The sequence below is a fragment of the Paramacrobiotus metropolitanus genome, unplaced genomic scaffold, assembly GCF_019649055.1.
Source record: "Paramacrobiotus metropolitanus isolate TYO unplaced genomic scaffold, Prichtersi_v1.0 Parri_scaffold0000094, whole genome shotgun sequence".
NCBI classification, from domain to species: Eukaryota; Metazoa; Tardigrada; class Eutardigrada; order Parachela; family Macrobiotidae; genus Paramacrobiotus; species Paramacrobiotus metropolitanus.
This window is the reverse complement of record NW_026570314.1, coordinates 467,053-479,778: the sequence shown is the minus strand read 5'-3', so window position 1 is coordinate 479,778 and position 12,726 is coordinate 467,053. Positions and strand designations below refer to the sequence as shown.

At 45.7% G+C, this 12,726-nt stretch overlaps 2 protein-coding genes across 2 annotated transcripts; both read right to left on the bottom strand.

Annotated features, from left to right (window-relative positions):
- Nucleotides 1-3,062: 3,062 nt before the first annotated feature.
- Nucleotides 3,063-6,418, bottom strand: LOC129596676 (BTB/POZ domain-containing protein 3-like). Its single transcript, XM_055494009.1, has 7 exons — nucleotides 6,199-6,418; nucleotides 5,919-6,111; nucleotides 5,713-5,832; nucleotides 5,479-5,635; nucleotides 5,150-5,328; nucleotides 4,520-4,655; nucleotides 3,063-3,866 (listed from the first exon to the last, which is right to left on the bottom strand). The coding sequence occupies exons 2-7, from the start codon at nucleotides 6,089-6,091 to the stop codon at nucleotides 3,294-3,296; spliced, it is 1,338 nt and encodes a 445-aa protein (XP_055349984.1). The 5' UTR covers nucleotides 6,092-6,111; nucleotides 6,199-6,418; the 3' UTR covers nucleotides 3,063-3,293.
- Nucleotides 6,419-7,040: 622 nt separating this feature from the next.
- LOC129596746 (BTB/POZ domain-containing protein 6-like) lies at nucleotides 7,041-10,113 on the bottom strand. The gene is made up of 6 exons (XM_055494098.1): nucleotides 9,826-10,113; nucleotides 9,617-9,736; nucleotides 9,232-9,388; nucleotides 8,815-8,993; nucleotides 8,202-8,337; nucleotides 7,041-7,909 (listed from the first exon to the last, which is right to left on the bottom strand). Exons 1-6 carry the CDS (start codon nucleotides 9,990-9,992, stop codon nucleotides 7,355-7,357), a joined length of 1,314 nt encoding a protein of 437 aa, XP_055350073.1. The 5' UTR covers nucleotides 9,993-10,113; the 3' UTR covers nucleotides 7,041-7,354.
- Nucleotides 10,114-12,726: the final 2,613 nt, after the last annotated feature.

Genomic DNA, 12,726 nt, shown 5'->3' with positions numbered 1-12,726 from the left:
CCTCGATACAGTGGGAGTGGATATCCTTAGATCCCGATCCTGCGATGTAGTAAATAATCCCGTCCATTACCGCGGTTGCATAGCTTTCGCGGGGAGTTGGCTTAGTTTGAGCGGGGTAACTTCTTGTATGTATAGATGTTTAATCGCAGGTACGAGCACTGATAAAAATTGGTGCTGAAGCCATACAAAACGTCTCCGAATACCACGGCCTTTCAAAAATGCTGTAAGTTGATGTAGTCTGCCCTCGGGAGCCGGCGCCAAGCCCCTCGGACAATGTCAAGCAACAACGTGCCGTACAGACCTTCCAAACGAGTATTAAAAAGTATTTCCGTTACGCGTGCCACAGCGCAGTACTCTAAGGCGTCCGTCCCCTGCAGCGCGACGGGCAGGTCTAGCGGACGCAGGGTGTTCGAGATGGGATCGTACAGCTGCAGGTGCACGGAGTAGGTCCGTCCCATATTGAAAAAAAGGGCAGTTCTGCGTCAGTTTCGTTTCCTTTCAACCGGCACGGAGTATCGGCAGCCAGAGCGGACGCCCGCTGGATGCAGCTGCGTAAGGGTTCATCAGCGGCAAGGAACAAGATGCGTGATACGTCGGCTAGTTGCTGCCACTCCAGCTCGGATACGACGCTGCTCCGTGTTGCTTTGTTCCAGCGCGAAGCGTTGCCGAAGCGGCACCAGGAAATTGCCACCTACAAGCATCCTGCAGATTTGTTTCCACAGATGATATTACCACTTTGTTACGTACTAAAAATGATGTGTAAAAATAATTGCAGCTTTACTTTCGCGAGTTGATTTCGCTCTGCAATCGGCAGAACCGATTATGACGTACTTGTATAGGTAACATGGTGAAATGCTGAGCGCATAACATGAATGATAGATCATTGCAACTACATGACGTAATTAAGCGTTCAGTCGGTTGTTGAGATTAATTCAAGAAACAGAATTAATTACTTGTGTTTCCTACATTAGATAGTTCTCTCTCGGTGGCGACTTGCACATCTTCATGCGCCAGAACGTTCTTCAGTTCTTCCGCAGTGCACTCCAAGAATGCATCCGTCAGCATTATCACCAACAAGTTTTTAGCCACCATTTGCAGAGCGGCGTCTCGCAGTTCGGCATAATTGTGTGCATTACCCAACCGCCAAAAGTGACAGGCGTCGTCCACGTTCAAATTATCCAAAAGTATTTTGCAGCTGTATTGTGCAGTGCGGTCGAATTGCAGGTAGCTGTCGGCGAACATATAGCGCTCGCGGCATTCTTCCTGGAGATAGTCAGCTGGAAAGTGTCTTCAGCGACGTGAAGGAGAAGGACCATGACAGCGCTGCTGTCCACCCGATCGGGCAGTGTCAGCCGCAAACTGGCGGCGGTCTCCTCGCGGAACCCTCCGGGAGCCAACATTGCCGCAAAGTAGGCCGAAGAACGAATGAGGCGATCCCGCGGTACAGCAAGGCTGTTCTTGCCGAACAACAAGGTGACATGCTCTTCGCGGTCCCAGCTGCTTATATCCATTGCCAGGGGATATTAAGAGGAAACAGCGAGCTGAATGTGACGTGATTATGTACAGATATAAAAATATACTAGAAGAATATGTAGTGTTTTGGAATCGATCATGACACGGACAGTATCCGTATTATAATTTCAAAGAATGATGCGATCCCAACGTACTTACTGTTGGTATCATATGCAGTTTATGATTATTACCAGTTCTAGCTGCGGTTTAATAAGCACGGCTTTCGTCTTTCGAGCGACAAGCAACGCACTTGGCGATTTAGTACGAGCATTAAAAAAGGAAGAGGAACCAACACCCAAGCTGTAAGGTGTGTAGGTAAGTGCCAAGCAGGGAATCAAAACGAAATGCGGTATTAAGCCCGACCAATCAGCCAGATAAATCATTTTTACGCTTATTAGTTGTTCTGCCACCGTGCATAACGCTACTACGATAATCACGTCACCGATAAAGACATACTAATTTTATAAAGTACTCGTACGCGTTGTACTAGTACAGAACTATTCACTCTCGACTCGTATTAACTTTTACACAAAGGAGCTGGCAACGTTCTTAAACACCGAAGCTAGAATCAACAAGTTTGGATTTATAGGATTGTTATCACTTATCCATTTACTCCAGGATAGCGTAGAATTGTCAGTTGCACAAGGCTGCCACCAATCGCGTTCATGGCTATCTTGTGCCATACTTGCAGTGCTTAATTATTACGTACGGCGATAGATTTGACAATTTCTCCTATCTTTGGTGAATTTATCAGATAAGCGGTATCCCTTTCAGTCAGACTACCGGATGGCATAAAAACAAATGTGGAGAAAAAGCACAGCCGTTTGCATGAATGCTTTTTTTCGGCTTGTTTCCTCAAAAAGCGAGCCAATATCAACAGACAGGTCATAGTAAGCGCATAGTGTTTACTTCCTAGCTGCTTGCGTAAACGTATAGTAAGCGTATAGTGTTTACTTCCTAGCTACCACCTGGGCCTGCAATAATCGCAACCAGGATACCATTTCGCTCGCAGTTTTTTGGTGACTTGTCTTTTCTGATTTTCTTCTCAGCATTTTTTTACCGAGTTTCAGCTAAAAGTGGGAGCAACGCATACAGGAAGTTGAAATACTGCCGCTAGGGAGAACCGTTGTAGAGGAAGACCAGCCGACTAAACGCTCACAAATGTCTTAATAATTAGGAACGGTTAAGAGACATACGACCTATGGACAAAGGTTATCGCTGCATAATATACACACTAAGCACTGACCACACAACACTTCCGGTGGAGAAATAGTGCGGATGCCAGGATGCATATTACCATATATTATCAAGGGCATAATAGGATGGAATAGAAGAATAACAGGAACACATGGACGAAACGTACGCGAAATGATTAAGAAAGATCGGGGACGGCGTCTGGTTTTCCCAAATTAAATCTGTGTTGAAAGGGGTTTAATTGCCGTTTTCAGCATCGACAGATTGCGCAAATGCTGTAATCGGAGACAGAAACATCCACTACATACCGGTATAAGCAATTTTCCCGAGCATATCATTTCACGTTCCTGCCAACACTAAAATCACTGCTGACGGCTGATATACCATCGTTTGCCACTGTTTAGTCTCATTCACAATATAAGTATTATCAACCGTTAGTCGTCATTAGTCGGGTATTATCAGCTAGATGTTATACTGCAGAATTACAGAAGCTAACCTCACAAGAAATACTATATCTGTAAAGCTACTCATGACAAAAGCCACGTTCCCGCGTTTGAGTTTTCTGCTAAGTCAGCGTTTAATAAGTTCTAATTTCGCAAGCGTTTCTTTGCTGGGCCCTCACGCTTCTCTTTTTCGGCATTACTTTCCCGTTTCATCTTCCATTGCTCCACGTCGACGCTCCGTATGAATATGTCCTGGAACTGTATTATCTCGGTACGCACAGGCTCAGTTTCGCACACTTTGACACAGTGACCTCCATTGTCCAGAGCTTGGTAGCGGGCGACGACTTGTCGTTTGATTCCGGGTCCGAGGTCCAAGTGGCAGACAATATCTCGGCCGCGGGTCAACAAATCTGCAGCACGCACCACCCTTCCCGGCTCCATCAACAGAAGTGCTCCCCTGCCAGTGTGCTCCATAAGACACACAACCACTTTTGCTTGGTGAATGCCAATCGCTTCCGCCGCGACCCAAAAACCTTCCATCCCGGGCCATACCCCCGTATGATCTACAAAAACCTCTTCCCGAGACTGGAATTCCAGATGTCCAATGCGGAAAACCTGCGGCATTCGTGGCTCCGTGGAAAACGGTAAATCCGGCTTGGTTGTGGCTAATTTATACGTGTATAGGTCCAGCTGCTCCCGTTCCGTTAACAGGCCAGTCTGGAAATAATACGGTACATCCATCCAACAGGTAATGTGTCTAACTCGTATACAAAGTATAAGAGTTGTTCTAATGCCGGGATAATGTCTTTACTTGCGTAAGAGATCAACTTATATGAAATCAGAACAATACGTCTTTGAAACCCAAAAAAGCCAGAACAAGTAAACAGCTGCCCTACCTATACTGTACTTCTATAGTACTTTAGAACAACCGACCGTGCCTAAAACAGAAGCGGCGTTTCCGTGCTGAATTGGCCTACACTAGTGCGCTGCCGCAAAAATTCGGTTGCTCACGCTTCTCCAGTTTGCTCTTTATATGACGATCAAGTTCAAGATTAATTGCAAGTTTAGACAGATGGAAAACACCCAAAAATAGTTGCTAGTAACAACAAACGGTCAATCTGGCAGCATTTGTTAGGTAAAAAAACCCAGTGAAATTCGCCAACATTTTGACACAGTCAGACATTTGGACAGTAGCACGACCATTCCGTTGTCAATCTGACCAAGGAGTAACGAAGTAGTGATCGAGATAGATTACTAAAGAAATGCTGTGTGGACTGAGTTTAGCTTGACTTTGGCCATTACTTCTGACATCACCACAACGTGTTTGACCTACTGCACGTACGCTTTCACCTGCGCTAATCGCTACTCACCAAGGCGGGCCCGTTTGCCAGCTCAGTCGGGCTGAGCAGCGGAAACCGGACATGAAATAACGCTTCCCCTAGCACTGCACGCCGATTAACAGCTGACGCCTCCAGATTATTGCATTTGCACGTTTCCGCACTCCAGCTGCAGACATATTATAACAGCGGTAAGGAATGCACAGACCGAATACCGTATTTCGAAGATAACAGTTGAGCGTACTCCTGTCTGAAAGTACATCTGTACAATGGGATTTTTTTAAAACTGAAAATTCCGAAAAGTTGGCAGTTCCGATTCCGAAACAGCTGCCACATTTAGGCAGCTGATTCAGAATTTAGGAGTCTTAGACGTTTCCTCACCAGTACCACAAGAATACCGCTATCTAGGTGTTTTCGTTCTGAAGAAAACGCTTTCGAGAATATCTGCCATGCATATTTGCAAAATAGGAGAAATACTTTTGTTTCTGTACGAGGGAAGCGGCAACTCTTTCCCATCGCTTTAGTTAATTATATCACTTTCTCTGCTGCATCTTACCCGTGTGCAAGCGCTCACGTGATACTGCCGCTTGCCTCGTACCTCAGCAATAGGGTACCCGGTCGGTGCACGATATATTAGTTATTATTACGAACAAAGCTACTTACTTTTCCACAGCGGTGTAGATTATGTTTTCGTTAACTTGCAGCGTGTTGCGCTGCAGAAGTTTATGCAGTGTTTCTTGGGCAATCGAACTAAACTGCAGCGACTTGAATGCAAGTTCGCTGTATGCATCCACCATGTTGAAGCACAATTCCACTATATCTTCGCAATACCACTTGATAGCCTACAAGAAAACGTTACACTCCACAGTGCCACACTTTGCTACATTTTTAGCTGTGGTTTGCACAACGTTCGGTTGAAGCAAAGCGGCATCTTCGCGGTTATAAGCGTATTCCAAATAAAGATAGTGACGACTTATGCCGACAGTATTCACCATTTCCAGGTAAAACAGGCAGTTGTCCGCTTGGATTTGGCTCCATATGAAATTCTTGCACTCGTTCACCAGTAGGGGAAGATCGTATCTATCCGCACAGCACAACAGTGGGCACACGTTCTCCTCAGTGACATTAATTTGATCTGTATAGATAAAACTGCAAAGCAAAAGTTGTACGTATAATAATCAGCGTATGTGATTTCGATTAGTGCAGTTTGTTGCTCTTCGACGTACTGCAGCATGATCTCAAACGCTTCCGGTAGTACATCGGGAACTTTGATGACCTTTCTTCGCTCAGGCAGGCTGCCGTAGAACATGGTGTGGAACACGTCGCTGCTTAGGCTCAAAATGTACCTGGGCATTAATGGTCAAAATGCGTCAACGAAATACGGCTGCAAAGCGAATTATATCGATGGAGTGAACGTCTGCTATGCACGTACTTGTGAGCGGCGAATATACGTATTTCCCCGTGATCTCGGCCGACTGCGAAGTCGACATCGCTCAGTTCACCGCTGCGCAGGGAATCCTCCAGTCGCTGGGATATCCCTGCCACTTCGCCTCGCCGCTGCGGAGCGTGTAATTCGTTTGCGATCGTTGGAGAGGTGCGCGACATAGTTTGATAGGAAGCAAATCCTGAAATTGGGGATATTTTGTTCTACTACTGGTAGGGCATTCGCAGATGCTGTACAGATATTTGTTGCCAAGTAATTACTTGCTTACATGAACGGAACACTGAAATTAAAACAGTTCGAATACAGTTTGACAATCTTCCGACAGCAACACAACAGAACCGAGAAAACTCCAATTAAAACTACAATCGTATTCAGTACGTAACAGGTCACTATACCGTAAAAATAAAAAATCTGGTCAGCTAGCTGTTTAGTTATAAAGTTCAAATTACCGGTGTACTGTTTAGCGAACGATTACTGGTTGCAGCAACTTAACCTAACCCTTTCCAGTTGCTATTTTCACACTGATACGTTATGTGAACCGGAAATTGAACCCTTATCGATTGGATTTTGGAACCTTTACAGCAGACGAAGTACGAGTACTGTCCTGTACGGTCTTTTCAGCACTACATGTGTCTGCGTTGGCAAATCTTAACTTGTATAAATGTGAGCCACAGAATTCGTTGTACATTGGTTCGACCTGAACATTATGGTTCAGGTAGGCTGCCAACAAGAAATACGGTATAAGTAATTATAACACCAAGCGTTCGCTGAATTGATCGGAATTAATGGGCCTTGTTTTTCGCCTTTAACGGCTTTTGAAGTACGGACTATGGAGTGGACGGACAAAGGACAACGGAGACCGATGATTGAGCAAATCGCATTTACGGTTGTAATTTGTTGTAAGTACTGTGCAGCTGTAGAGATATACAGTACGTCTTATCCGTCGGGATTAGTCACGGACTGAAACTCTCAGTTACGGCAGATTTTTTGAGGGGCTATTTGTTTTTATTTCTCCCTACCTTCCTCTAGGGCAGAGCTGTTTCACAGTGACAGATGTACTAAGCAAATTATATTATTCTGCAATTTCTGAAAACATTTCAGCGAGCGATAAAAGACGAGACTATAGCAGGCACACGAGGTGCGCTCTTACTGATGCCGCACTAGAATCTCCCCAGCGGCCCAGCCACAACAACGAAAACATACCGTGATTAGGTAAAATAATAAACTGCATTGCCAGAAAAAAAAACAAATGAAGCATTCAGACAGATAGACACATTTTCTGACCCCGTACATAATCAACTTTCTGAAAATCAAGAACAGAATTATTCCGAGTATACCACATAACTGAATGAATGTCTTCGCATGACACCGAAGTTGTTGCCGAACCGTACGCCAGGCTGTTGCCCAAAAGCATACGTACCAGCCTATTCTCGCATGCGCTTCTTGATTGGGCCTTCGCGTTCCTCTTCCTCGTCGCTATCATCCCCGCTGTCGTTGTCATTCTTCCATTTCTGTGCGTCATCGCGCCTAACAAAAAGGTCCCGGAAATCCACCACCTCTTTCCGACCACAGGCTTTGACAGTGTGGCGGCTTCCGCCGTAATAGGAGCTCTGATAAACAGCGCTGGCACATCTAGCCACACTACAGTGACACACGAGGTCGCGTCCGTTGGTCAAGAAATCGGCTGCACGCATGACCTTCCCAGGTTTCACCAACAGAATTCTTCTTTCGCTTCCGTTCTTCAAGCACACAACCACTTTCGAATGAAGAACACCGATGACCTTCGCCGGCATCCAAAACGGGCTGTCCGGATCCTCTTCCACAAAACTTTTCTCCCGAAACTGGAATTCCGTGCGACGAAGGCGAAAAGGCTGGGGTTCTCGTTCCTCAGTGGAAAACGGAAATGTTGCCGGTGGCTTGGTCGTGGCCAGTGTATAAGTGTAGAGATCAAGCAGTTCCCGTTCCGAAAGTAGGCCAGTCTAGAATAGAACGCAGAACGGAAACGCTAAACTGTATTCCCGTCTGAGCATTAAAATGCAACATAAGCGCGCTTCAGATGCCTAGAGTAGAGGAAAAAGTAGTCAAAGTAAAAAGCAGGCTCGAGATGGAGATGCGAACGGCACGGACACTTAACAAAAGCCAAGCTACTCAACCATGCGAAATTTTACCACGGTTCATATAAGTCGGTAAATATCCCACCCGACTTAACTCCGCAGATGTTTAATATGCATTATGTTTCTGTAGCTTACATTATGCGCTGAGATGTCTCACCTTGGCTGGGCCGTCAGCCAGCTCAGAAGGTTCCAGCAAGGGAAATCGGATGAGGACCAGCGCCTCCCCCAAAACAGCACGCCGACTGGCAGCCGAAGCCTCCTGATTATTCTGCTTGCAAGCTTCCACGCACCATCTACTGACAATTACGACAATAATAGTAAAAAATTGCAATGCAACGAATCGTGGCTGGTTCGATCGTCGTCCGGTCGAACTGACTCGAACCAGGCACGACTGGTTGTTGTGCTATGTACAGTGACACCGGAGCGCAGGCCTAACTGGTTCGGATTTTTATCAAGTTATCCTATTATATTTCGCCTCCGAGCAGATGAGAGTGACACCAGTAATACTGTAATTACATAACGTATTAACCAGGAGATGATATAAATCGCTTTAACTGGCAATAGTCATCAGATAGCCATAAGTTTGAAAAGTGCAAAAGCGAACATACTACTCGACAGTTAAAATTTGATCGTTGAAAAAAACATCCAGTTGCTGATTCTTGGCTGTCAATCAGCAATTCATGCGCTACGCTACAGTCGATTATTGCCGTAAAGGCGTAAACTGTAAACAGCCTGAGCATGACTGCATGAAAGAAGCTACAGATACTCACCGTTCCACGGCTATGTAGACTGTGTTTTCGTCCACGCGCAACGTACTTCGTTGCAGAAGCTTCTGCAGCGTCTCTCGACTAACAGAAACGAATTGCGGAGACTCAAATGCGACTTTGGTGTATGCATCCGCCACAGTGAAGCATAACTTCACGATATCGTCAGCATGCCACTTTGTAGCCTGAGAAAAAAAGGTAATAATTATTTAGGTCCGTTATTTGTGTATGTTTGTATGTATCTGAATGCGCAGTGTCAGCGCTCAAGCTGGTCGGTAGCGCTTGTATGTACTTATAGTTCGCGTACTTATGTACATACTATTATTTTTACCGAGGACATCCAGGTAAAATCCCGTACCAGAGTGGCGAAGTGCGAACTAAGCCTAAATCATCTTACATACCGGACCGTGAGGTTCCTGTTACCTTTTCCAAATACGTCAGGCAGTTATCCGCTCGGATCTGCTTCAGCACGAACTGGTTGCACTGTTCCAGCAACAACGGGAAATCATATTTATCCGCACAGTACAGCACCGGCCAGACATTCTCCACCGTGATATCAGCCTTATCCGTATACACATAGCTGCAAAGAAGATACCCAGCCAAGTGTCAACGCACAAGATTTAACAGAGCTGTAGCAACGCACCTAAAATGTTGTCCCAATGAGTTCGTGTACGCGTACGGTAAAACAACACACCACCAAAAAATTATGCTTGCACAAGAACGAGCAGTGTACACGCTGCTTGTGCTGGGTATAACTTGATCGAGCCGCTACAGTAACTGGGATACACAATTTTGCAGTTGTGCTTACCAAAGCATAACCTCAAAAGCCTCAGGAAGGACATCGGGGATCTCGATGGTCTTCTTCCGCTCTGGCAAGCTGCCGTGAAACATCGCGTAAAATACGTCGCTGCTGAGGCTCAAGATGCACCTACAAAGTCAGAATGCATCGGCGAGCCACCGTAGCACTTACGACTCAGGAAATCAGGTTAATTTACTAATGGACCGCACAGAACGTACTTAAGTGCAGAAAATGTTCGTGTTTCGCCATATTCGCGTCCTACGACGAACTTGATGTCACTGAGTTCGCCGCTGCGCAGCGAACCCTGCAGTCGATTAACTATGCCTGTCACTGCGCCTCGTCGCGGTTGTGGATGGCTGGGGATCGGCAGAGGTTTTCGCGACATGATTGGATGGACAGGGATTCTGTTCAAGTAGGAATATTTCTAACTCGCAGTACAGTACTCTAGCAGCAAGTGTAACCACAAAAAATCAGCTACATACTTGAAGTAGGCTTAACAGTCAACAAATTTCTCGATCCCCAGAAGAGATTCAAGAGAACTGACGAAATGCTTAATACTAGCTGCAGTTCTCCGTTCTCGCACACCGTGAAAAGTGAAAACGCTGAGTCAGCTTTTCCGTCAAGTACAGGTAATCGGTAAACCGTGCGGTAGACAATTTTGCTATCGAGCAACGCAGCGCGTGGGAGGCCGCGAAAGTTGTTGCGCTAGTTCAAACATTACCAATTCCTTGACCTTAAGCTTCCGAATCATCCATTTCTTCAAATTTCAAATGAACATTATGCCAGTGCGAGTTTTGCTTTCACTTGCTTTTGCGAGGTTTTTGTTATCTTAACACTATCGAATATCCATGCGTACGAGCACGTACCTTCATGGAACGTAGTACTGGGGAATTTCGTTACTTCCGGCATTTTGTTTTCATAGCGCCGCGGGATCGTTACACTATGCACATGCTGTCGCGAGGTCATTAGCTGAAGGTTGATTTTGTATCGGTGACGATACTGATAGCGTCAGCGATGTGCTAATCCAGAATGCAATCGGCTAGAATTCAGTGTCTGCGAGTTGAGTCCAGGCCTCTCGTGATTCTTTTGAAAGGGGCCTTGTAACCATTTTAAAAGGTCATGCCTACAGTCCCCATGTTATGTACGTTGACCTTATACTGAGGACCGTATGGCCGTTTGGTGTAGCACTAGCATTTAAGAAATAGGCGACCTGCAGATTAGACGGCCAATAATCCTGATGTTTTACTTAGTGTTTCTTTTTCCTTTGCAGCGTTGGATCGCAACTTCTATGACTATCGAATTCTCCTAAAGACAGTTTAGGCATTCGCGCACAGCGAAGAAGTCAAACTATCTGTGGCATGAGCTACTGAAAACCGTCTGCGTTGTGCTCGCCGGGACCATTTCAACTTTGTTGGTCGAACTTAAGCAGAAATTGTTCTTGCTCCAGACTAGTTCTATTGTTGGAGCGGACGTGACAATAACGAATTCAGCGACAAAGAAGATTTGACCAGAACAAAGGCCTGGTTTTTCCAGCGGTCAGATCCAGCTGGTGCACTTTATTTCAATATGGCCGCATTCCAGCGTTCATGCGCCTGGGTTGTAAAATAAATGGACAAAGTGCAAGATAACGAAGCAGTAACAGAAAGCGGCAAAGATTTGTTTATCTCTAATGTGATATAAAAACATTGTAGAATGCCGTTAAACTTAGTAACAACTTTTTGTTCGGTTCAACTGAGTGTCAACTCTGGAATAGAAACTTGAAATTTTCCAAAGAATTCGCTATAAGTGTCTATTAGTGGTGAAGGCGAAAGTAGAAAAAATTAGTGGCCATACAATGGGTATGCTGCAATCTGAGTGTAGAACTGTAATACAAACAGATGTGCAAATGCACTGATACAAAGTTAGAGTTGTCCTGCACTGCGACTTCTTTTGATAGGCGCGCCTGCTGAGCCAGTCCATGATGTCACGTTATCATTGTTCCCCTAAGAGAAAAAACTAGTTTCCAGTATGGACTGCCGTCACTTTTGCGAATCAGCGCATACCTCTTTTAATGGCCGGGATGCCATGTATTACTGTTGACCTAAAAGGCTACAAGCCCTCTTTTCCTGGCAGCATTATTCCCATGCAACCTATACTTTCAAATCGACGGTACAAAATATTGGTGATTATCCATAAACAACTAATGCGTTTAGTCGAGCGCGTAACAGCAATAAGTTCCTTCCGTTCGAATTTTTTACTGCAAACATTGCTCTGAATACTGCAAGTATACTTACTCGTACAACAGATATGGTCACACTTCTGTTATAACTTCCGTGTTAGGTATATGTATTTTTAACTATTTTAGAGGTTTTCCTGGTCAGTTTCTTTGTGAGGTAATAATGTACAAGTGGGCCTGAAATGAAGTGGGCCGAGAATGCTAGAATGCAAGCATGCCGGGATACGAGGCTCCATACTGCGGGCCTGCTTGTATGCTGGGCTGCGGTATGCGGCGCTGTGGAAATGCCGAGCTGCGTATATGCTGGGCTGCATACTGCGGGCCTGCTTGTATGCTGGACTGCGGTGTGCGGCGCTGCGGGAATGCCGGGCTGCGTATATGCAGGGCTGCGGTCTGCGGCGTTGCAGAACTTGCGGTTGCGGGACTGCGGTTTGCGGTTCCGGCGCGTTGATGGCGAAAATGAACGGATACTTTTATCTGTCGCGGGAATTACGGTAGCTACAGAAGCCGAGAGATCAGCAATCTGTTTCTTTAATTGAGCGAGTTCGTCTGCCACCGATTTCTTTTTGGATACTCCGGCGTTAGTAGGCGCGCTACGGGTGTTAGCTCCCGGTCTGCTGGAACTGACACGGCTGGTTCCTCGAGGTCGTCCGCGTCCACGTGCACGATTCGAACTGCTACGTATCGGCTCCGGTCCCATGATTGGCGGTGACAGAGTACGAAATGCGCGAAAAAAGGTGGTCAAAAGTGAGCTGATTATCGAAAGAAGTCCGATTTGTAGTTTAATTTGTAGAACAATTCAGTTTAAGCAACAAAAATGACAAATGCAGCCGCAGCTGAAGGAAACTTTGAAAACCAATCGCTTGTATAATGAGACAATTCCACCAATTCCACCAATTCCCCC

Bases quoted from the DNA above. Each gene is read 5' to 3' on its own strand.
- LOC129596676 (XM_055494009.1), bottom strand. From the start codon at position 6,091: ATGTCGCGCACCTCTCCAACGATCGCAAACGAATTACACGCTCCGCAG. The intron at 4,656-5,149 runs GTAAGTAGCTTT...ATATGTCTGCAG, and splicing joins ATCTACACCGCTGTGGAAAA to CTGGAGTGCGGAAACGTGCA. The intron at 3,867-4,519 runs GTGAGTAGCGAT...TATTATTTCCAG, and splicing joins TGGCAAACGGGCCCGCCTTG to ACTGGCCTGTTAACGGAACG.
- LOC129596746 (XM_055494098.1), bottom strand. From the start codon at position 9,992: ATGTCGCGAAAACCTCTGCCGATCCCCAGCCATCCACAACCGCGACGA. The intron at 9,737-9,825 runs GTACGTTCTGTG...CTGACTTTGTAG, and splicing joins CGAACATTTTCTGCACTTAA to GTGCATCTTGAGCCTCAGCA. The intron at 8,994-9,231 runs GTAACAGGAACC...TTTTTTTCTCAG, and splicing joins GCCTGACGTATTTGGAAAAG to GCTACAAAGTGGCATGCTGA.